The sequence below is a fragment of the Temnothorax curvispinosus genome, unplaced genomic scaffold (genome assembly GCF_003070985.1).
Source record: "Temnothorax curvispinosus isolate PA1 unplaced genomic scaffold, ASM307098v1 QBEX01010053.1, whole genome shotgun sequence".
In the NCBI taxonomy this organism is placed as follows: Eukaryota; Metazoa; Arthropoda; class Insecta; order Hymenoptera; family Formicidae; genus Temnothorax; species Temnothorax curvispinosus.
Window position 1 is genome coordinate 205038 of NW_020219833.1, and position 25233 is coordinate 230270.

General features: G+C 36.0%; 2 protein-coding genes across 3 annotated transcripts; both read left to right on the plus strand.

Moving 5' to 3' along the window:
- Window positions 1-14973: 14973 nt before the first annotated feature.
- Window positions 14974-16776, plus strand: LOC112459664. The gene is made up of 5 exons (XM_025023885.1): window positions 14974-15223; window positions 15397-15609; window positions 16128-16193; window positions 16258-16350; window positions 16554-16776. Exons 1-5 carry the CDS (start codon window positions 15071-15073, stop codon window positions 16593-16595), a joined length of 567 nt encoding a protein of 188 aa, XP_024879653.1. The 5' UTR covers window positions 14974-15070; the 3' UTR covers window positions 16596-16776.
- Window positions 16777-20215: 3439 nt separating this feature from the next.
- LOC112459685 (UPF0160 protein MYG1, mitochondrial-like) lies at window positions 20216-23650 on the plus strand. 2 transcript variants are annotated; one of them, XM_025023933.1, is made up of 6 exons: window positions 20216-20767; window positions 20917-21130; window positions 22326-22421; window positions 22506-22724; window positions 22817-23039; window positions 23117-23650. In XM_025023933.1, the coding sequence occupies exons 2-6, from the start codon at window positions 21012-21014 to the stop codon at window positions 23513-23515; spliced, it is 1056 nt and encodes a 351-aa protein (XP_024879701.1). In that variant the 5' UTR covers window positions 20216-20767; window positions 20917-21011; the 3' UTR covers window positions 23516-23650. The 2 variants fall into 2 exon arrangements, with proteins under 2 accessions (XP_024879701.1, XP_024879700.1); XM_025023932.1 differs by having other exon boundaries at window positions 20924-21130.
- The last annotated feature ends 1583 nt before the right edge of the window (window positions 23651-25233 follow it).

The following is a 25233-nucleotide window of genomic DNA, read 5'->3' on the forward strand; positions in this document are numbered from 1 at the left end:
AAGACTCGTTTAGGGTTCTCTCGGCAAGGGGAGAGAGAGAGGGGTCATAGAGAGAGAGTCGCAACCCCTACTTGAATGCATCGGAGGGTTGAGCGCTACATGAAGGGTAACGCGACCGGAATTATCGCACGTGCAATGGCTGACTGACGCCATTGCGGTTGTGTCCTGACGTGTCAATCTTACACTATCTGATCTCAGTTGGACACATGGGCGAGACTGGAATCGAATAAGATGGGATCGAACGCCTCGTGATACAGTTTGATCGATCGAGGGGGATGATATAAGCCGATACAAATATTTCGCGGTCAGGCCGTTCCTGTATAAAAGAATTCATTATATAATAAACGTGTGTTTTGAATACAGTGCTATTTAATACAAAGGCCATTTTCCTCTCAACGACATTTCGAGACTCAAAATAAGATAGGTGACAAGAATGAAATCTCCCACTGTTAAAAGGTATCTGAGAATATAAATCAATCTGATACAAAACAAGATTATTCTCTTTTTCCATTTGTTTCGTATATTATAAGTACTCGCTGTGAGCGATTGCGACCCTCCTAACACGCATTCAATTAACAACAAAATTGAAGACGTTTCCCCGTCGTCGCTACTACCCCAGTCTTCCCGCTTCTTTCCTGTATCTTTAACCGACTTTTTCAACGCCATATCGTATGGATTACTCGTGCGGAGATGATATTTATGGCGATCGCGACGACCCTTAGAGGAGAGATACTGTCCCGAAGAAAGACGTACACATTTTCTATATATGTGGAATAGACATGATGTTTGTATAACGATACGTTTCCCCCATGGATGTCACGCAAATGATACGCCGCGTGTAATTATCACTATTTTAGTCGTAAAAATTATATATATGTGCAAGACTATACGTACTATCGATTACCACTCAATCGCCCATTCATCCCGATTGTCGTTTCTCACGCAAATGAATCATTTCGAGATGCGTATAGCGTTCTCACGCGTCTCTCACGCGATACATTTTTAATGGTCAATCGCACAATTTAGATACGTCCGACTATGCCAGCATGCGATGCACAATAAGGCACAGATGCGAGCTCGAGCGCAGTGCGGCACGATAACGCTAACGTTGTTTTCAGGTACCATTACTGGCGATCGAACGTTGCAGATATGAAATCGCAAGCGGCATTTCCTTGACGAGCTGATACACGTGCGGGAAAATCGTAACGAACTTTCACAAGCGAGAGTGTGGGAAAGACGCTGCCCGCCCCACGATCGTGCGGTATTTTCCCGATGTGTTGTTCTTGAGGCTTGGCCCCCTTGGCATTGACCACTCGATCCCTCGGCCACCGGACTTCCGCCTACAAATGCCATCGTAATTCGAAAGGACGAGCTATTTAGTTTAACGAGAGAACGCCAGAGTCAGATTACGTGGAGAGTTTTGTGATATACGGGCAACCGTTTCTTATTTACATGAATAATTAAGTTATGTGAATAAAACAACGTCTTCGTTGTCTTACCTCTATGTAATAAAATTTCTGCATTTCGTCTCCTTTTCTCTGCATTATATGTATAAACTATCTGTTTTATATTCTTTAAGAAAATATTTACAAAATTGGCTCAGAAATGAGATTTCAAAGCGACATCTCATGTTCGGAAATCATGTGTATACGCTTAAATTAATTAACTTTCGCAGTCTCGACGGGCTGCGTCTCAGATCTTGAGAAAAGAAAAAAAATCCAATTACATATTATAATGAACGTATAATTGATGTTCCGTCGTGTAAAACAGATTCTAAGCTCGCGCCCTCCCTATCGTTCTCTCAGGAAGTTCACCGCGATCGCCGGGTGATTGACGATCGAAGGGTTACTCCTCCCGACACTTGCGGCACAGAAGACGAGCTCAACATGTGATTCCGCTCGTCCGTGAAACCACCTGCGGTCTGAAAATAGATCGTAGAAGTCGGTTACGCGCAGACACGGGCGAAAACTAGCAACGTATGTTAGTCTACATAATGTTGCATTCGCAGTTTTTAAGTGCATTCTTGACGACTATTGCTATTCGCAAGAGGAAGACTAATCACCGATGGTTGACTAATCCATTTGGTTGGTCCGCTTGAGCATGATATAAATTTGTATCTCCAGAGATCATGTTGCCTCTGACAAAGGGTTAAAGACTAAACAGAGGAATTTAGATAATAATTTACAAATTAAATAGTTAAAGAAGAAATAAGAATTTCAAAAATTGGACAGCGTAAGTATTGATCTTCCGTTATTCTTGCGCTTATTTTTTATATATATTCATCGTGCGCAAACAGATCAAAGTCGGTAATTAATCAATCATATTCTTTTCTTGTCAGACAGTTAAAATGATTAATAATCAATATGGTTAACACAAGAAAAAGTGGCATTTTCACGCGTATTTTTACAGCGAATGCTATTAACATACGAGCCGAGCTTGTTAGAAGAAATTTCACGTTACTAAGAAATCCTAATGGACTTCATTGAGCGCGCTGCATACGCGGAACCTGCTGCGTCCAAAGTAGAGCGAAACTTGTCACGAAATCCCATTTTACACTCCAATATCGGCGCGACAAAGAGATTGGTACAGCCCGGCCGCAAAATTACGCGTAGATGAATGCCGGCTCCCGCATTCGAGGACGGCATTGTCCTTGTGTCATCAGGAGCGCATTACGATGACAGTAAGAAGCATTAAGGAACGCGACACAAGCATACGCACACGCGCGCATACACGATCCCTTCCTATTTGGCTGTGCGTGTTCCTGGTTGCCGCCGCATTTGCAGCGAGTGCGAGACGGCCGTGAATGACCAAGGTGGACGGCGTAATCCGTGATGACGCCACCTTTCTTCCTTGGCAAATCCTTGTTTGGGAAAACACCGGTATTCTTAGGAGGCACTGGGGCCGCTTCGCTACCGGGCGTTGCGATTGTTCTTCCATTATTGTCGGCCGCCAAGGCATATACTCCTCTTACACCTAATCCTTTAATCCTTGGGAAATGGAGCTGTTTGCAGACAAACGGATTGTGCGCGGTTGTCATTGTCCGCCTACGTGTAACAGATGCAAAATCTTGAATGCTCGAATGTCGGCTAAAACTAGCACGGTCGTTATAGTTTTAGCTACCGGTTGTAGTTTTAGCTACCGTCTTACCCTTAGAGAAAGAAAAACGTGAGAGAAGTGAGATAGTTGCCGAAGAATGAAGATTGTATATATTAAACTATTTTATTGAATGTAACAAATTATAACAAGTAATAAAGGCTCACAAGATTAAAAATCAATCAAAAAATATGGAGCATCGAGCCGTAACTGAGTGTTGGTGTTAAAATATTCTATATTTAACTACAGACGTTTCGAACTTTTATAGGACCATCCTTAGTGCCGCATTACAAATATGTCAGTCGGTTAAAAAGTTAATATATATTACATAAAAATTAAATTAATGCAACAGTTGAATCGCTGTTGGACGATACTGTAAAATTGTAATGCTTTTATCTATTTACAACAATTCTGTGAGGTTTTAAAGAAAGTAAAAAATAATAAGTACATACATCAAAATTTGTTTCATTCTGTGAATTATGTTGTAGGGTCGACATTTCTGTTACAATGCAGTGTTCTGTTATTTAAACAATCACGATACAAAAGAGAATTTAATTGCAATATTCTGCAGAAATTTTTACTGCTGTTTAAAATTTCAAATTTCTGTTCACCATTCTTTTGCTGCTGTATTTAGATCGAGAATGAATTTAGCTTGTTTAAAACTGTTGTATTGATTCAATGGAAATAAGAGCAAACAGAAAACACACATAATGTTCATTAAAAGTTCGTGCAAGTCGCTTCGTCTCTCGTTCTCATCCGAATAGTCTGTCCGATCGTTGCCCGATCGGCCAGTGAGCCGTTCGAAGACCGAAAAAATAGAATTTGATCCCGGCTTAGGTCAGTGTCGAGCATCCTGGATCTGTCAATGCGTTTTTACGTAACGCGCGGAGGGAGGCGAGTGAGAAAGAGAAAGGGAGGAAAGGGAAGACTCTAGATAGCCGCTCGAGATATAGGTCTCAGATACATTGTGGGCGGAAGGAGTTTCCTCTATTCACCAAAAGGAGCAGTCACCATTGTTACGTCACGGTCTTGTATTTCTGCGAGGCCGGTTGACGCCGATTGGCTATCGCGCTATATGCCGATTCCGAAAGTAAGACGAGAAGGGTCCGCGGTTTCCCAGGTACGCCCTGGTCCGGTTCTGAAAAATCCGGTAACCACCTGGAAGGCAACGGTGCACGATATGCATCTCCCGGTAGAAATAATGCCGATTTCAATGCCGCCGCATTTTGCCCTGAGAAATTACATAGATCAAGAAAATTCTTAAAATTAATTTAACATTTTTTTAGAGGAGACCTAATCGCGCGGAAACATATAGTCGATTCATGCGAAAACATTAAAGATAAAAATTGATCATGCATATATTGGTAAATCTAATTTCAATTAATTTTAAAAAATTCTGAAAATCGGTTATTGTTTAAACTCTCAGATATCGCTTCGTGCGATCTTACTTAGCGAAATCATACTCTTATTTAATAATAAGGGAAAACACGATCGTTATATGATATACAATTAATTAAAAATAAACAAGTCAAATACAGTCCAAGCTTGGATGTTAACAGGCTAGTAATATTTTTTTGTGTACACGTAGATTTCTGCAACCTTAATAAATTGCGCGCCGACTAACTTGTCAGACTTACGACACAGCTCCCCGTTAGAGTGATAAAAATCCTTCTTTTCCCCTAATTAAATCGATTTGATTTAACTTATGACGCTAAGCATTTAAATAACTGTAAAGAATTTAGAAACTCTTATTGTAACTGATTATGCAATAAAAAGTGTTCTTGAAGAATTCTACGAGTTTCATCGACGTTGCGTTCGGAAATACATATATATATATATACATATATATAAAAAGTGTTTCTTATATAATCGTACTTACAATTCTGATGTAACCCGATACGGAGACCGGCGTAACGTTACCGCGTGTGAACCACAATGAGAAAGGAAAAGCAGAAACGCGCGGCGAAATCAATTTGAATCGAACCGGCACGTAAGGGCCCTTAATTTTTTTGCGTTTCCCTGAAAACTTGTTTTACACGAGGGCGAAGAAAGAATCCACTCTGAAGCTTGGTGGAAACTCATCGCAGACGTTGATTGCGTTTGACAGCTTCCGCGTTTCTCGGCCTCTCGTTGTTCTCTCGTATCCCGAAGTGGTGGTCAAGGGATCCGGATGAGTTTTTGAATCGGCACGGTGTAAGATGTGAGTTTTCACAGAGTACCTTACCTTCTCGGGAACCTTACGTTTTGGATGACTCGACTGGTGGGATCGATCGTCGACGTTCGGAGCCGCTACCAGAGCACGCGGCGGAGGATTCATTACCGGGGATGGTTTCGCAAATTATCGTGACCGTAGTGGAATCACCGGCTGGCATATGGCGCGCGCGTTCCAGAAGCGTGTCGGTGATTGCCTGCGTGTGCGGAAGGCCGAAGGAGCTACACAATGTTCTGCGAAGCGTGAACGATAAGCACACCGACGGCGAAACAGCCAATTTGCTCCGCGATTTTCGTGAAGAAATTCGTACTGCTTTCGCGTGGAGTACATCAGAAATGAATTATATCAGTTTCCGATAATTCCCCTGACAATCAATCGCGTGTTCCGTTAAAAGGCGGATGATCGGCGGCGTGCAGGTGCTTTGTGTATTGGCTTATGCATCTCTACTGAAGCGCCTTGTGTATTGGATCAGCTCGATCGAGCGATCCGGACCGCGAAGATCGTTTGTTATATCGCAAAAACGACGAAGGAATTTAAGAGAAACTCCAACGGACGGTCTACCAATCGCATTGGTTGTCGAATGAGACAGAGGACTGTTTGCTCGCGCCGAAGAAAGGGAAGTGCAAGCCTTTCGCTCGCCGTGTGTCCAAACATTGGTATTGTACGACGAAAGATTCGGCGAGGCGTGCACTGATTTGAAGAATCAACGGCACCGTCCATCTTTCCAAGAGATCACTCGTACCGTCGCGCAAATCCTAGCGACTCCTGCGACTCTTCGCGACCATTCTTTCGCGTCCTTTCGTAAGCACAATCCCGAAGAGCTTCGCCGGTCTAAATGAAATTACCAAGTAATCCGAGGGCCGGTGACATCAACAGGATTTAAGGGCAGATATTTGGATGTGCGTTTACTTCCAGCTCAGTTTGCTTTCAATTGAAGAATTCTCAAAGGAAATGTTCGATTTCTCTCTTGTAAACATAGTTAGAAGTTGATAAATTAAAAAGTAATAGATATGTAAATTATTAATTTTCAGATAAGTAACTGCCTACTACTACTTTAGATCATATTTAGATAATAATTTACACTATTCCATTAATGTAAAGTATGTTAGCGATAAAAAAGATCTTAACTTGAGTATCAGCAAAATTATTTGGACGTAATGTAGCTTCTATGCGGTTTCTTTATTTCTTAAACCATAAAAGCATCATAAATTTCATGAAATTTCAAGCTTAAAAAGGTGTATCCTCGTTAAATTATAATGAGGATGGTCTATATATGACCAGCTTTAAAAATGTAAGAGGTCAATGACTAGCTGACGAAAAGGTAATAAAAACATAAAAGCGAGGTAAAAAAGTGTCACAGAAGAGGAAAAAGCTTTCTTATGTTATATATATATATATATATACAGGGTGTCTCAAAATTTGACCGATAATCTTTGGGCAGTTATAAAAAATTATATAATAAGCATTTTCAATACAAAGTAGTGTCTAGTAGCGCGCTTTGCGCGCGCCATTTATTTTTGACTATTATATTTACTTATTCACGCATCAAGATAACCAAAATAAATTTGTAATAATCTATCATTTATAAGTTGTCAAAGAATCTTTCAGTACGAAATGAGCCAAGCGAGAGAACTAATTAGCATCGCGGAAAAGAAGTTTCAATAAAATTCTTCGATAAAAAATAAATTTACTGGTAACATGTCTTTTTTAAGAGTGAAAACCCATGTCCGCAAATGACCTATTTTGACATTATAAATCAAGTGAATCAAAGACTAGTTGTTTATGTCTATAGCTAGTTGAAATACAACATTATTTTCAGGGTCCGTGAATTCATAAATCGACGTTGCAATCTTTATATGAAAGTAAATAGTCACCATTTTGAATAACTACTGTAAATACTTCAATTCAAAAACAACTCTAGTGTCGAAACAGTTTATTTGCGGACATGAGTTTATTAACAATAAACGTTTGTTATAGTGTCCTTTATAACTACACGAGTAGTTATAAAGGTCTGAGTTTGGGACACCCTGTATATAAAATATAAGAAAGCTTTTTTCTTATTATTTTATTTCTTATTATTAATTTATATACTAGTTAATTTATATATATAGAAAAATCCTGTATCGTTTTACGATTATGACAATAAATAATAAGTTATTAATTAATAAAGATTTTCATGCGTTCACGCGATTCGGAGAGAAAAGACAATCCAGCGTTTACGTTGCTACGTACGGGGCGAGGTACTGGAAGAAGTGCTGTGTAAATAATTATTTATACGCGGGTGTTATACTTATTATCCGATACTCTGATATGTGTGTATATATACAAGGTGTTCATCATAATGGTTTATGAGACCTTTGTGACAGTTCAAAAAAAGTCTATTTCACGCAAATTATAACTTGCGGTCTGAAAAAATAAAAAAAATCTTATTTTTTTCATAAAAAATTTAAGGTCACTTTGACTTTTTAAAATAAAATTATACGATTTTTTCATAATATTATAAAGAGTATTTTATTCTAGCATATTTTGATATAAAATACAAATTATTTCGTATTTATTAATGTTTTGATGATTATATCTTAACACTTTTATGCATAGAATAATGAGATGAATTAATTGGTGTAAAGAAAACGCATAGTTGCTTTTCAAAAAAGATTACATAATATATAATTCTTTTATTAATTGTATCATTAATTTTACTATTATTTGTTCCTCTTCAGATTATACAATTTTTCTCCGAACATATTTTTGATTTGACCTTATCCTGCAAAGATAAAAGGAGTAATAGATTAAAATGGAACATTCTCTATATACGTTTCCAACAGAATCATGAATACGATATAATCTCACACTTTAATATTTTACAATAAATTTTGCTTTGTAAAGTTATTAGCTAATATTACAACTGATGATTTAATTAGAATCCGAGGATTAAAGGGACAAAACGTTAAAAAGAAGTAATGGAGCACAGCTCGTTTCACTAAGATATAAAATTAGAGATCAAATTTTCTTTTTATTTTCTTCGATGTCTAATTATTTCTCTATCTGAAACATTTTTTGTGCCTGTTCTTGTTACACGTTTTTTCACCGTGGTCATTCTTTGTCTAAAGAATGCACGACTGCGTTCGTATAGGAAGAAAGGGAAAAAATTATACGGCAACAAAAGGCTCGTAGGCAGAAAAGGAAAATTTATGTACGTGTCATGGCGCAACGTCGCATCTGCGTGGAATTTTGTCCGGTCCGTCAGTTCGCCGTTTTCCCAAGATTTAGGTCAACCGGACAGTTGCGGGAAAGCAGTTCGCCGGGGTTGAACCCGGGTCGTTTGTCTAATGATCCCCGATTTCTCGGTGAGTTATAAGGTGGAAGCCTTTAACATTCGCCGAAGCGTCGTAAACGCGATCCGATCCCCATCGGCTGCGGCAGATCGTTGTTGATACCGGTATTGTTAAATGCTCTACTGCAGAAGTAAAAGAATCGCCATGTAAGTAAAAGAAAAGAGGGAAAGAAAAATTATCACATCGCGCATTCTTTTAGCTTGTACAGAATATCTGCAATTATTGAAAACATCGTCGACGATTATCGTTGGAGAACGCGGGTAAAGGAAATCGTGTGGACGATGCATGTGCGGAATAGCATGAGGAAAGACGAGGGTCTCGGCGAGTCTCTCGAAGATTCTCTTGGTGTGTAACACCGGCAGGACATTTATCTCGAGTGTCACTTCACTCAACTTTCACTGACACAATGTCACTCCGTTCGGTCCTCCGGCCCGTTCTCCACTCCCTTCTACGGGCCTTCCCTACGCGCAATCGAGAGGGTTTCCTCGAAGATGCTCGTAATGGGCTTTCATTCAGGCAGGACACAAACTCTCCATCTCATCATTTGCATCGCTCACGATTAATCTTCCTGCTGGATCGTTCATTCGCAGTCCGCGCGCAGTGGTATCCCGGCATCCATTATCCGTTGTGTCGACACAACAGAAATCAGTTAGAATTCGTAAGAATTCGTGAAAATCGTACGACACGCAGAATAACACCATGTCGAGCTATGACAATTGCCAAAGATCATCGTTAATATACGTCAGAATTCTCTTCTGTCAGAGTGCTTCTTGCAATACTACTTTCGCTTTTTTTATTGATACTATTTGTCGAAAAAGAATAAAAATATGAATTATCAAGAAGAGAGTACTATTTTGTAATAAAAGAGCGTCGATTATGATCGCAGGAGCAAATAATAATTAAACTTTATACTTGTCATTTTGTTCTTAGAAGATAGAACATATAATATTATCGGAATGTTTAGTTTTTGCAAAAATATATAAATAGGAGAATGTTTATTTTCTTCCTTCAAACTGTATGGTCCTTCATTGATTATGCCGACGTTTTATTATTAAATTTAAGTACAAGTATACTTTTCACACAAGTAATTGACAATGTTAAAAACTTTCAAATCCGTTTAGTACCTCTAAGCATTCTTTTCAAGAGGTGCTGAAGATTCAGCTTTCATGCATCTTTTAAAAATCTTGCATTACAAAGAAATTGTCATAATAGATCGCTCTTCAGACATAATGGCAACTTCTAACGTCTTAATCGAGAATTGGAACTTAGTACCTTTCTTTACTGGTGGTCAAAAAAGGGTTTTGACGAAAAAGTAAGAAGTATCCACGGAACGAATTATCTAACGCGTGTCGAACCGTGCTGCCGGTCATGTTCTCGCAAAAGTAGCACAATGCCCGGACTGCAGCTACCTCTTCATAAGACGAACGATATATCATTACAAAGTGCCCGCGACTAAACGACGCGTTTGACAATCTGAAGGAGATCATTGTGCCTGCCTCTGCTACCATGGTTTCCCAAAAGAGATATCGCGGCCGCGAGAAAGAAATTTCACATCCGAGAGAGTCCTTTCGGTCGTTATCGTAGCGAATCTCTGCTTTAAATTTCCCGGTGCACAATCGGACCGCGCTACGGCGTCGGATTCTCTGCACGAATTACACTTCGCATCAAGTTCCAGAAGTGTTTTATACTAGAACCCTTATACTAACAATAAGATAAAGAGAAAAGATATTTGCAGCTGTTGCGCACGCAATTCGAGGCGCAATTAATTAATAAGACATCTTGCCATCGACATCTTGTACACTTACAAAATGTCAATGTCCGCGATCACAAATCTGATTCTCTGTGAATTTTCGATCCAACCACACACACATGCACACACGCGTATACATTATATTGTGGTAGTTTACATAATTTCCCCGCGCGAAAAGGAAAGCTGGGCTAGGATCAATGGGAACGAGGGAGGGATCGAAGTCGCGGTGTGGGCAAAGGGACCCTCGTCCTGCAAAATATCAAAGGCTCAGTAGGGAAATTGAAAGGCTTTGTATGGAAATAAGAATGTATCGACTGCCCCCGAACAACCACTCATCCGGGGACAAGATTTTCGAATCTTATACATTTAAACGCTTCGTCGCGAGAGATCGTAAGGAGAAAAAGAGAAAGAGAAGGAGACGGGATTTCTTATTTATTCTACCCGGGATGTAATTTTTGTCGAAGCTATTGCGCAATCTAGCTGTCATTCCGTATCAATAACCGTAAAATATAATGTATATATAATAAAGCGTACAAAAGAGAACCAGATTGAAAGTCTTTTTTATTATCTTTCTTTATTATATTCTATTAAACTGAAACAAAAATATTTTCTTGATAAATTTAGGTATTATCATAAACATTAAAAATTATTGATTTAAGTATTTTATTTACATGTTATAAGTAATAAAGTCACTAAATATATACAACGTACCTTATACATATACATATATGTTAACTTATTGGTACACACTTGGCAACATTCTTTAATAATTGAAGATATTTGCAGATATTTATTATTTAATTAATAGTGTCATTAGTGCAGAGAAGAAAGTATGCGATTTATACAGTAATTTTGCAATTATTTTATATTGTAAGACTATATAAGAATTCATATATTCTATAATAATTTATAAATAGCAATTATTTTTAAACAATTAATTCGCAGTGTATGGCGTATTGTCAATTTCAGATGGTTTTTTCTTTTTACCTGATAACGCCAACTAGGAGCAACCTTCCAATCTGGAGAGCATAACGTGTTAGCAGGCTCAGGCGTCTCGGTAGTCGATATAAAATAGCGTGTTCATGTAAATGGTAACTTACCGACCTTACTGGATGCAGTTAGAGGAGAAACTTGTGCGATTTATACGATAATTTTGCAATTATTTTATACTGTAAGACTATATAAGAATTCATATATTCTAATAATTTATAAATAGCAATTTGTTTAAAACTATATATACTTTTATAAACACTTATTTTACGTGTTATTATCAAACTGATTTGAGTTAAACATAAGCCTAATTACGTTATGTCTTATTAATTCTAATTTATACTCCCTATTTATATGTATAATCCTAATCTTATCAATAATAATCGTACAATTATAATACTTTATGAAAGTTCTTTATCTCTTCCTAATTTATTATTTAAAATTCTAAATAAAAAATAATCATTAGGGGTGTGATGACGTAAGAGCTATCAGCATACGAGGGTGAACAATTGAACATAGTGCTATGCGGACTGCGTGACGGTTTACAAGTGCGTTCGATCGCAGCAACGCATATTTTTCTCGAGCGGTGTATTCGGACGCTTGAAAACATAATTTAATATTTTCTCCATGAGTATCAAATACATTCGCCGGAAATATTCGCGAGAAATAAGAGTTTTCTCCAAAAACATACGCGCATTAAAGGAACGCGTGTTAAAACTATGCGTACAGAGTGCTGATAAAACTTGCGCGGAATGCATAAAGCCATTTTTATTACTGTTCAAATTGTGCGGATTGTTTGCCAATAAAGTCACGGTGGGTCAAGTGAAGCGTTGCTCCTGGTCCACTTACGGCATTTGCGTTTTTTGGATAGGCCTTTTCGTCACGTGTATATATTATTTGTTCCTGTATCTTGTGAAATTAAAACGTATTTATTTAGAGATAACAGTACATTTCGCAAAACATTTCTTAGGATGCATAAGTCTCAGTGCCGATGTCATTACTGCTTACTCTTCGCAAAATCACTTCAGCAAGGTGAGGAAGATGGGATAAAGATACTCTTTAAAAGTCGAAGAGTGTAATATCACTCAAAACGAGTGAAAAGAAGAAAGAGAGATGCAAGTGTAAAGAAAAGTGCAAGTGTAATGAAAATTGAGCCTGTGCACTTTGAGCGATTCGTCACCTCTAAGAAACAGTAAAATTGCGCTCTAAAAATTAGAATAAAATCGCACTCCATTTGAGTAAAAGGGCACTCTTTTCGAGTGCAGTAGATCAGTGTCTATAGGAGTGAATTATATCACTCTACAATTTTAAGTGAAAAATTTCTCTCTATTAAAGTTATTTATCTGTCAATCTTTAATGAATCGTGATTCACTATAGCTTTAGAATAAGATCGTATCACTTCAGTAGAGCAGTTATTCTAAAAATTTAAGTAAAAAATTCACTTCTACCTTATGAGTGCCCGCATTTATTCAAATTAGAATGACAACTCTCTCTTTTGGAGTGACTATTGCAATCACTCTAATATATTAGTGGCGAAACTACTCTATAAGAATTAGAGAGCAAGACGAGTTTCCATAGTGAATCACAAATTATTCTCTCTTTCTACTTTTCTCTCATTTTGCTTTTAATATTTAATTTTTCCACAGTTTTTCGACCGATTGGATGGTTATGACTACAAAGTTGCACAAATAAAAAACAAAAGGAGAGACAATTTATGGATACCCTGGATCGTTGCACTTTTATTAATCTTTGTTAGTCTGTTGCTTGTAAACGTGATGAGACTTACGGAGTTGGTGGGCGACATATTTCTGTCATTACTGTTAGATCTTTGTATGATGATCATACAAATGTATAGTTTTCTGGAAAAGTTTCTCTTGTTGTACCTCGTACTGATACGCTTCAGACATCTGAACAAGAATATCGCGCCGAATGTGTCGTGGGACGAAGAGCGACGTGAACCAAACGCAATAGAAATATCGGATGTACAAATTATGTATTTGATGCTTTACGACGCTCACAAAGCTTTCAATGATATTTACAGATATCCTCTATTTTTATCGTTTTCATTTCTCATGATGTGCGTTGTTGCGAACCTGAGTATCTTTCGGAAGGGAAGCGCATCGACAGCCTGCTCGTTGGTCTGTCCTCCGATGATGCTAATACTAATTATATGCATAATTTGTCATTGTACAACGGAAGAGGTGCGAAGTTTTTAATTCCTTTTATCTACAAAATTCGTTTTATTTTTGAAGAATTTTAGATTTTTTACTTACATTTAGTAAAAAAAAATAATTGTTATACAAACGGTATATTTCAGGCAAATAACATCACGTGTGTCTTGAACAAAAGTATGACCATGCTTGTTCATTCAGGAAAAACGACGGTGATTATCTAAAAAATGTGATTATCTAAGGAAATGTTTTGTATAACATTAACTTGTTTTCACATTTTAGACTAAAATTAGTGCTTTAACGTATTTTTTACACAATTGCGTGTCTTTCGACGCGGCAGGATTTTTCACGATTGACTTGCCTTTATTTCACTCCGTAAGTAATATTTTCCTTGAAATTAATTAAATTAATTTATTATCATTATTACTAACTTTTGTTTAAACTAAAATAGTTAAAATTGAATTTGAAATTAATATTAATTTATTTTAAATAAAAAATTAATAAATTAATATTATATATGGAAAGAATAATTTTATAAAATAAATACTTGTTACATTTTTACTACTAAATTTTTTTATATTGAATTATTTTCAGATTGTTGCGTCATTAGCAACTTATTTCATAATACTGGTATAATCTTCTTTATTAAAATATTTATGATGTGGATACCTATATATTCTAATAAAACAAATATAAATAAATATAATAAAAAAATTCATCGCGTATCGAGACATATATTATGACAAATATGTGCAAATGTGTGTACCATGCTTAATCATTAGTCCGCAATATAATAACCGACGAGTTGATAGTATCTCTTTGACATAGATTCCGAACAAGCTTAATGCATGTAACAAAATCATGATTCTTTATCGACTCTATATCGACGCCGACACTTGCGTCGCGTGATTCAATGTGGAACAGAAACCGTAACACGCGACACGTATCTTTAAGTAGACGAATGCCATTGCCATTTTTTATTATTAGTTGACGTGTCGTAAATGGATATGCAACGTTAGGGTACCATGCGCGATTTGACGATCGTTAATATGATTGTGTCGGTGCTTTGTCACAATCTTAATCTCCGTTTTTTATCATACTAATTGCATCGGAAAGTATGGACGTGCGTAACGGCAAAACGTGATTCGACGAAGATATAAAAAGGAATAAAAATCGAAGTCGATAATGTCTACGTAAAATTCAGTTGCATGGCGTGACGGCAATCGTTCGGTCGTTATACAAATCGGCTAGCTTAGCTCAATAAATTTATTTAATAATATTTTTACATTAAAGATATTTTTTCTATTAAAAATAACTCTCTCAAAAGCAATTATCGTGTCAAAAATCAATATCAACGAAATCAACGCAAAAAATGCCTTTTCGAAATCTAAAACTCTTAATAATGCTCGAGAAAGCATTAGGTTTATTTTCGTGCAATTTGGTGAACGGCCGATTGAAATTGAGCAGTACCTGGAGCTGTTGTTTTTGTATAATATGGATCTTATTTCATTGTTTATACATGGGTATATATTATTATGAGAGGTACATCGATACGCCTATTGAAAGAACTAAAAAGGACAAGGTACTTGACATCCTGCAGTCTAGTATGGGTTTTGTTTCCTTCGCCCCTTACTATATCGTGGCAGCCTTTTGGAGCGAGAATTTCGTTAAGGTAAATGAGTCTTTGATCTCGTATATTTCTCGTATACAAAACGTGTATTGCCATAAATTCGATAAAGATAAACGTTTTTTAAAGGTAACTAACATAGTTAGGATGTGTGAAACAAATGATATGCAAATTCAAATCATAAATAAATTATCACATTTTGCGCGTAATTGTTGCAGTTGTCTGACAAACTTCTGACATACGACGAACAGGCGATAGCATTAGAATATCCAAGGAAGGACAAACATATATTCACGTATCTGTTTTTCGTGTACACGTTTATCATATTAAGTTGGGAGTCTTATTACGACGTCGGTAATGCTATATTGGAAGGAAGATCGGAAGGAATATTGGAAGGAATATCATTCATGTTGAGAAATGTAGTTCCTAACGTTAGTGGCACTTATCGCATCTTAATAATGTGCATGTTTCTGGATCTGATACGCCAACGTTTTCGTCACCTGAACGAGACGATAGTCCCTCACGTTTCGGAGTTACCGGTAACCGGATCGCTAGGCGAAATCACGGTTTACGACGTGCGCTATTTGCACGGTGTACTTCTCGATAGTGCCGAACTGATAAACGCATTATACGGGATAGGCGCTTTGCTCACCCTCATGTCCACATTACTGGGACTTATTTCAATTACATACACAATCATAAAAAATTTGCAGCAGCACAAAAATATACAAGAACTCTTTATAGATGTACTGGATTTATTGATTCAAAATATTTATTTGTTCACAATGTATCACTTTACGACCTATGAGGTAAAAACCGAGAGCTTTATTGTAATATCATTTTTCGTGTTTATTAAAATGTTCGACTATTTGATATTTTCTTTAAAATAAACGAATAAACGAAACCAAACTGTCGCCTCTCGTGTAGCATGTTATTACTATCGTTTCAGGCAAATCGCGTGGAAGAGCGCGTGATAAAATATGGCTTACCCTTTTCGAACAAGAAATGCCGCATGGTAAGTTTTACATTTTCCTCAGCCGGATTGTAAGTAACAATTTAACAAAAGCAATTGGTTTCAGGACAAAATCGAAATGATGTTATACTTTTATCATAGGAGATATTCTTTCACTGCCGCGGAATTCTTTGAACTGGATATGACAATATTCCTTCCAGTAAGATGAGATTATGGCTGCAGTCCATTTGATGTTATACAAATCATCTGAAGCGTTCTTCTTCTTCTTCTTCTTCTTTCTTCATTAAAAAAAAGAGGAGAAGAAGAATGCTTCAAATCATTTTTGTAGTGTTAAGTGGACTGCAGCCTATAATTCTTTATATCATTATTAACAACAAGAAATAAATTCTCATTGTATTTCAGATCGCTACTGTGGTAATGACGTATTTAACTTTAATAGTATAAAAGTCATGGACTCTTTTTGTTTAATATAGTTGTCACGACGTTTCGATTATTCGACCATTGGTCTTTTTCAAGTGTAAATCTATAAATGTATAAATCACAGTTCAATAATTAAAAAGCATGTAAAATTATAACTGATCACAAAACTAAAAGTGACGGAGAAACGTTATAATACAACCCAGATAGCAAGTTGTCCGCAGGTTGCTTTCAATTTGCTTAAAACTGCTCTGCTAATAAGTTGCCTTCAATATATATTGAGGAAAGCGGCTTCCAATTTGCCTATTGGATTGCCGACTTTTATTGCCACCAAAACGGTTGCCAACAGATTGTGCAATGGCAACTTTTATGGCAATAAGTATGCTACGAGCTTTCCGCTTGTTTGCGTAAGGTAATCGTTGTCTGCATAATGCTTTTAAGTTGCTCTAAACGAAATTACTGTTGTCCGGTGACAGCAATATGATGACAACTGAAGGGAAACTTATACCAAACACTATTTCCTTTTTATGCCAAGGAATGCTTGGCTATCTGGTAATACATTGTGAATATAATAAGAATATAAAAAAAAAGGTTTCTAAATACCTAAGTCATGAATAAATCAATAAAAAGTATCCACAAATATATCTCTCTGGTCACGACATTGTGCTAAAGCAAGTAGTATAATGAATTTGAAAGCTGAATTTAAGCTGATTAGACCAAAATAATTAAGATAACGAAACCAAAGTTAACATAAAAGGCATGCGTGTTTTATAATGTTCATGTCGCCAACAAAGAATCGTGTAAAATAGTCATTTAAAGATATTATGTCATTTCGTTACGATCATTAGAAGCTTATAGCTATTTAAAAAATGTAAAAAAAAAAATCGTGCAACAACACTGCAAAACTGAGTTAAAAAGGAAAAACCATTTATAAGTTAAACAATAAGGAAAATATGTGTAAAATAAAAAAGTCAAGTTCTGGAAGAATATGTTCCTTTATTTAAAATTGTTTTAATATAATCTAACTCCCATACTTTTTTTTGTATTGTAAATTACACGTCTCTACAACTTAGAAGTACTTAGAACTGTATTCATAGTCCATCTTATATTTCAGACTATAGAAAGGCTCGACTTATCTGAAGACATTGCAAGGTCTGTTTCATTACTATAACATCTTGTAACTTAAAGACGATTTTAAATAGAACGGAACTAATGCTGCACTTAAGCTGAATTAGCTGTTTTATTCGGTATTCTTCGGACGCCAAAGAAAATAAACATGCATATTGTGCGTTGTAACTGTGAGCTAGACAATAACATACTACTCGTATAGAGATCAGCATAAATAACAATATTTCTATATTAGTATCATGTATTTTTTATGTGTCACTAACGTTACTTAGCTACAGTTAATAAATATATCCAAATTAAAATGCAATTAATCTAAATTTAATTTAAAACTACTTTTTATTTTTGTGGGAATGCAAAAATACAGTTCAAAATGATCAATCAATATCATTCAATTTATAATAATTTACATTGATTACATTATCTATTTTGAAATTGACACAAATCTGAAATAAAATGCGAAAGCGAATCGTCCCCTCGCCGCAGAGCCGACGGCGACGGCGGAGAAACCGGAGTAGGAGATAAAGCGCTGTGGGATAAAGAAACCCGCAAGATTTAATTTAAATTTGCGACATGGTCGTAGTTCTTGTATCTCTGATAAAATAAGTCTCAAATTTCGTTAACTTTTTATGAATAGTCAGATTAGTTTCTGAATTATAGGCATTTGAAAGTCTCCTTTACAAGACCGTTCGTACTTTTTTTCGAGACCTTTATTTCAGCTGAATTTCTTGCACGGTTTACCTTTTCTCTTTTTCTTTTCACGTTGGAAAGAAAAACTGGTGTAGCATTTTCCAAAATACGTAGTCGTCTTTTCCTCTGACCAATCAGAAATTTGTCCAAGATATAAGAAGTAATATGGCTTCTCGCATAATGTGACAGGACAGTTTGTGTCTATTTGTGTTAGCCGTTGCACACATTTCTTAGATGGTCGTAACAAGTTCGAAAAAATATCTCTCGCGATCGTAAAACATTATAAAACAAATAGACTTATGCCAAATATATCAAATTTATTAGATTTTTATTAAATATTACATACTGTATTTTGTTCGCGAAGAAAAGCCATGCCAACGTTGTGCAGTATTAAAAATTGCAAGAGTAATACGCATTATACTACGTCGAAAAACATTAAACTTCATAGGTTTCCAAGAGAAATAGCTGTTCGTCAGAAATGGCTTAATGCCTGCCAAAGGAAAGAAAGTGATATAAAAGTTGATGCGGGTAAGTTAACAAGAAAATGATGGTAGGTTAGTGTTTTAACTTCCAACTCAACCCAATGTCATTGTTACTTACATGTGTTTACTTACATCACAATCATGATTTAATATATTTATAGCAACAATATGCAGTATCCATTTTGAGGAAAATTGTTTAGCGCTTGTGAAGACAAAACCACGATTAAAAAATCAACCAGTCAAAGAAATGTTAAAATTAATAGAGGGATCTATTCCAACAAAATTCTTAAATCTAGAAAAGAAACCAGTACGTCGAATGTCGCAGAGCAAGAAAATTAACAAAAAAATTAAAGTACCGTAAATATTTTCTAGATTGTTACGTATACAGCTGTATTATATATTATACTGTGTTTGAATTTAAGTATCAGATCACTCGTGCACACGTAAATTAGGTCAAATTGAACAAAAGTTCTCTACTATTTCGCAAAGAACCATGTAAAATATACTTACAAATGTACAAATGAAACTAATACTTTACAATATTCTTTCAGAGGAAAGTCATTTGTATCTACAGAACTTGTATAATATGCATGCACAACAAAAGCAGCGTTTATCACAAAAAGAAACTGTAACAAAAATAGAAACAGATGTTGCACAAAATATGGAAGAAGCTGTAAAGAATATACATAGAAAGAGATACTTTACAAGGTACGAAAGAGAAAGTTACAAAAAATATGGAAGAGCAAAGTAAAGCGATAAAACAACAGGTGTAGGTATATGTAGCTAAATGTTTCTTTAAAATTATTATTATATATATTTCCAATCACAATCATATTTAAGTTGTTAGTATATATTGTTATAGAAAGTATTTTACAGAAAGCAAGGAATTGACGATAATTTAATGCAATTAAAAATGCCAAAGCAACTGAACCTAAAACTTTTAGACAAAAATAAAAATCTTGAAGAAAGGATTCGAGATTTAAGTACACAAGTTTCACAGTTGTAAGCAGAAATTAAAAACATGACGAAAAATAAACATAAAAAAGCGAAAACAATAACCATCGCTGCTTTACGTAAGATATATATATCAAATACTCAATAAAATAATCCGTATAACCGTTATCTCAAACTGAAGCAGATGAAATTAGCATTGTGCATCATCATAGTTGAATGTCAAGAAGTTAAAAAACAGAAAGTGTTATACAGAAATAAAGAAGAAAAGTACAGAAATAAAACGAATCAGAGAGAAAAATAAAAACGGCCACGCCGCGCGCCGGCGATCTAGCCGAATCTAGCGAGTTCTGAAATTGTGCTAATTCGCAGCGCCTCTACATCCATTTTATCATGAAAGTAGAACTACGTAGCCAAATTCGCCAAATCCACTTTTCGAGATGATAAAACGCTATTTGGTTCATATCCGTGCTATAATCATTGTCAGTGATGTCAGGACTGCAGCATCGCACACGAGCACAATGATCACATCCATGATATACTTACACACACGGGCCACTATTTCTAGCATCTGTTAATTTTTAATCGATCGTTAACTTTTCAGAATAGTCAATAGAAGTTGGCTATTTCTATAATTAACGGTCGGTTAACAGACGTTAGAAATAGTGATCCTACAGCTTACAGGACTCTAGTGGCGTTCCAATTGAGGGCTCTCACTTCACTCACACACTCACATCCCACGAAATTGCAGCACTGGTGCCACTGGTTCGATCAGTTCAGTCAGTTTAGTGTATATTGATGTATATCTGTGGTTCGGTGTTCGGTCTGCCGTCTGGCATCACTGTGCATGCACTGGTTAAAAATTGGAAGTTGGAGTCGGTTTAAGTCAGTTTAAGAAGTCGAGTTCCTAATATAATAAGGGACGTACCTTCTGTGACGTGCAACGTTAAGGTATGTACCTAATCTCAATAAAAAAAACTTCTGATGGAGAACTCATGTTTCGCTACAATCTGATAAGGATTCGTTAAATAGCGATATATTTACTTGATCTATTTACTTGATATAACATCAGATTGAGTAATTCAGTGTAATGATCCGAGCTTTCAGTCGATTATATCAAGAAACGCGCTTTCCGGCGGATTTCCCAACCTTCTCACGTGGCGAGAAGCGTGTTTACTCAACTGCTCTAAAAACAATGTCGAAAAAATCGACCGTGAGGATCGGCACGCAGGACGGATCTTTTTATTGCTCTGGGGTTTTTGCCTGTGCACTATTAAAGCTGCTACCACAGTACAAGGATGCGTCTATAGTGAGGTAATCATCCTCAACTGAAAATCAACCGTAATAGAAACAGATTTATATATAAAATTGTATGACAAAATCTGGATAATATTTGGAATGTTGCAATTATGGGTCTGTTTTCTATTGCTGAACTAGTTTAGAGTTTATCTTTTTTACTCCACATTGGAAGGAAAGTGCAGCCAGTTCAGCAATAGAAAATAGACCATATATGTTTCAATATTTGCAACAATACTTGTAGAAATTTACATCATTGTGCAAATATTGATAAATATTGATAAATATTTACACAATGATGTAAATTTCTATTGATAAATATTGATAAATATTGATAAATATTTGCACAATGATGTAAATTTTTACAAGTATTGTTGCAAATATTGAAACATATAGGATCTATTTTCTATTGCTGAACTGGCTGCACTTTCCTTCCAATGTGGAGTAAAAAAGATAAATTTAGAAATAAATTGTGCAAATATTTATCAATATTTGCACAATTTATTTCTAAATAATATTTCAGCAAAAGTTGCAAGTTGCTTGACTAAAAGCCACAAGAACCAAGCAACTTGCAACCTTTCTGTAAGAGCAGAATGTGTGCATACGTTTCTCTTCCGAATAAATTCAAGAATTGAGCCCCAGTATTACGTAATTAGTATTCTGTATTTGCTGAGTTGCCGTTAGATGGTATCCTTTTTCGTATGTAAAATATGATGAACGATGATATATATGGAGGAGTAAAAGTTATAGTGATGTAAGTCAAATTTTTAAAAATATTGCCAATTTATATATTGTATAGATTGCATCTATGCACACGAACCAATATCTTAAAAAATTTGACTTACACCACTATGGCTTTTACCCCTTCATATGTAACTGTTATGTATCGTTTATATTTGCTTCCTAAATGTCAAAATAATTGTGCAAAATTTAAATCTAAAATTGAATTTATCAATTTTTGTACAAATATTATTCAGAAATTTTATGACAAAATTGCTGAGTTATGGCGAATTATCTTAGTGCAATAATTGTGAAATTGCTCTTAATTGAATGATACAATTATTGTGTACAATATTTGCGCAATTTTCCTATCAAGTAAAAGTTTTAATGCATTAAAATCCAGAAAGGGAATTGGCATAAATTATAATATCGAAACGAAATGAATAGGAAATATTAAGTTGCAGAATTTATAGATATGCAATTAAATTTTTAGATCTCGAAATCCGAGTGTCTTAGATGCCTGTGATATCGTGGTGAATGTTGGCGGCGAGTATGATCCTTCCAGACATCGATACGATTCTCGCATGAAGTAAAATAACATATTTTTTAATGATATAACATTAAAGATAATCTCTCTGTTTTTGTCATATTATTATTTTTTTTCTTGCATCAGAGAATTCCAGGAATCGCTGAGTACCATTATGAAGAACCCAGGGTACAATTGGACAGAAAAACTAAGCAGTGCGGGACTAATCTACTGCCATTTTGGTCATGAGATATTGAGGAGTGTACTTCCGGACATAACAGAAGACAGAGTCATTGATGAAATCTTTAAGATTACTTATGATACGCTAATCAAGGAAATCGATGCTATAGCTAACGGTGTGCCGATGTACGATGCAGAGTCATTGCAAGTGGACCCTTGTGATGTTATATGCTGCGCAGTACGCTTCTCCAGAATTATTGCATATCCATTTGTTTTAGGTATCGATCAGTTACCGATTTAAGCTCGCGCGTAAGCAGACTTAGTCCTCAGTGGTACAGCCATTTACATCATGGGTACAATCAGGATGTGAATATCGAGAGAAAATTTGAGAAAGCCATGGCTTTGGTTCGGGAGGAATTTTTAGAAATTGTGCGCGGCACGAAAAACATTTTGTTACCGACGAGAAAAATCATGCGACGCGCCGTGGAGAGTCGATTTGAAGTAAGGAAGACCCTCTATTTGTCTTTTCGTTTTGGATATATTTTCGATTATCATTTAATGTAAAACATTCTTGTAAGATTGATTCGAGCGGAGAGATAATAACGATGTCGCAACCTTTGTCGTGTAAGGAGTATTTGTTTCATTTGGAAAAGGAGATGAACGTGTCGCCATCAATAAAGTACGTCATTTTTGAAGTTAGACCCTATTATTGGATTGAGTGCATGCCGGTAGAGTTGAACAGTTCCGAGTACAGAATGTTATTGCCGGAAGCATGGGGCGGTTTGAGCAATGATACTCTTGTGGAAGCTTGTGGAATTGAAGGCGCCATACATGTGGTTTCTGGTCGGTCCGTCGGCGGTCACAAAAATAAGGAAGGTGCAATGGCCATGGCGCGGAAAGCGCTCAAGATTGGGAAAACCATGCAAGATGAAAACCGTGCAACCACGAAAATCATCATAAAAAATGACGATGTCTAGACTTCTAGACCATTGATTTTTTTTAATTTTTATGATGGTTATTGAACATTTTTCAAGAACATTTTTTTTTCTAATTAAACGCAATTCGCTTGCGTACATTTTGTTCTATTTAAAGACTTCGATCGTTTAACATTCACTGAGTCCCATTATAAGAAAATCATTTTATTTTTTGAATTGTACGTTAAATACTTTTGAATATATTTGTATATTCAATAAGACTGAATCAAATTACATACTTATTCCAGAAATTAAAAAAAAAATGTATATGACTCATTTATTGTCAAAGTGTCCTCACATCAGATCCTCACATAAATGTGGTACAAGTTTCTCCGCATGTTCTGCGATCGGGAAGAGATAGCTTGATTTTATCGATACCGCAATTTTCGATGGTTGCTTAAATTCGTCAATCAGCGTTCTAAGCGGCTGCTTGAGCGTGCGCAGCCAAATGTGCGGCTTTAGCCTGAGCCACTTCGGGAGTGTCGATTACTGTCGATTATTCGGCCGTCAGGTCTAACTTATTGGAGCGTAACTGCAGTAAAGTGCAGGCGTAGATGTATATGCCAGAGCACCTTATGGAACCAGTCCGATCGTCTTGGCTACCTCCTACGTACACGAACATTTAATTAAATTATTCATCGGTATATTGTGACGCAAAGGAATAACAAAAAACTATTATCGAAAGACACAACGTTATATTGACGGTTCTCGACTCTTAATAATGAAGGGCAGTATTATGTTGAATATCGGTCACGAATAGCTATTGCCCTGTGCGTAATCATATTAAACCCTCAAAGGACTCGTTTTCGTCCACCCGAAAAATACGATCCTGAATATCTTTTGAATCCGGAACAGTGGCGACATATATTGTGTACGTAAAAAAACTTTAGGGTAGGAGGGTCCTTCACGCGCAAGGACATCTTGGTCTGTCAATTTGTCTCCGGATGCCAGCGAGAACAAAGCTCAAAAGGTCGAAAAGGACCCGACGGAGTCTTTTACGTAAGTAAAAATGCACTTTTTTCCAAACTTTTTTTTTCTTGAAAATCACCTAATTTTCATAGTTTTGACGCATTTTCAAGCGTCAAGCGCGATAAAATAATTTCTTCCTACACGGTTGCACGAAAAACGAACAGATGGCATATGGCATTAGGGAGATCTTAGGAATATCAGATATTGAAGTCAACTATGCCAATAGATCTGATAAATTTTATTTGCTTATAATAAAAATTGATGAAAAACATGCTGTTGTTCTCTTACAGCCCTTATTTTCCTTGAAATAACGTGAAAACGCCACTTGAAAATTGCCAACTTTTAATCAGTGAAATAGGATATCTGGTTTGATCCTACGCTATTGTGACCGTTACCATCGGAAAGAGCAACTCTTTTCCTGTAAGAAACTGTATTTGAAAAATTTTTTAACTCACTTTTATATTTATTATGAATTAAAAAAAAATCACTTTTTTTCAATTTTTTTATGCTAATAACTAAAAAAAAACTATTAAAGAAAAAAATGTTTAGAAATCAACATCACAGCTTAAAAGAGGAAAGTTCAAAGAATATCCATGAATTTTGCGGAATTTTTTTGAATAATATTTAATATTATTTATAAGTCGAAAGGCAAAAAGGACCCGACGCAGTACTTTTAAGGTGTCAAAAAGCACGTAGTCTTTTGAGGGTTAAACCAAGAGTGTCTTACTTGGACGTGAGTGGTGAAATGGGTA

Excerpts from the sequence above, each read along its gene's own strand:
- LOC112459664 (XM_025023885.1), top strand. The coding sequence starts at position 15,071 with ATGGGTATATATTATTATGAGAGGTACATCGATACGCCTATTGAAAGA. Across the intron at positions 15,610-16,127 it reads TGAGAAATGTAGTTCCTAAC|GCAAATCGCGTGGAAGAGCG; the intron begins GTTAGTGGCACT and ends CTATCGTTTCAG. Across the intron at positions 16,194-16,257 it reads CGAACAAGAAATGCCGCATG|GACAAAATCGAAATGATGTT; the intron begins GTAAGTTTTACA and ends AATTGGTTTCAG.
- LOC112459685 (XM_025023933.1), top strand. The coding sequence starts at position 21,012 with ATGTCGAAAAAATCGACCGTGAGGATCGGCACGCAGGACGGATCTTTT. Across the intron at positions 22,422-22,505 it reads CGATACGATTCTCGCATGAA|AGAATTCCAGGAATCGCTGA; the intron begins GTAAAATAACAT and ends TTCTTGCATCAG. Across the intron at positions 22,725-22,816 it reads ATAGCTAACGGTGTGCCGAT|GTATCGATCAGTTACCGATT; the intron begins GTACGATGCAGA and ends CATTTGTTTTAG.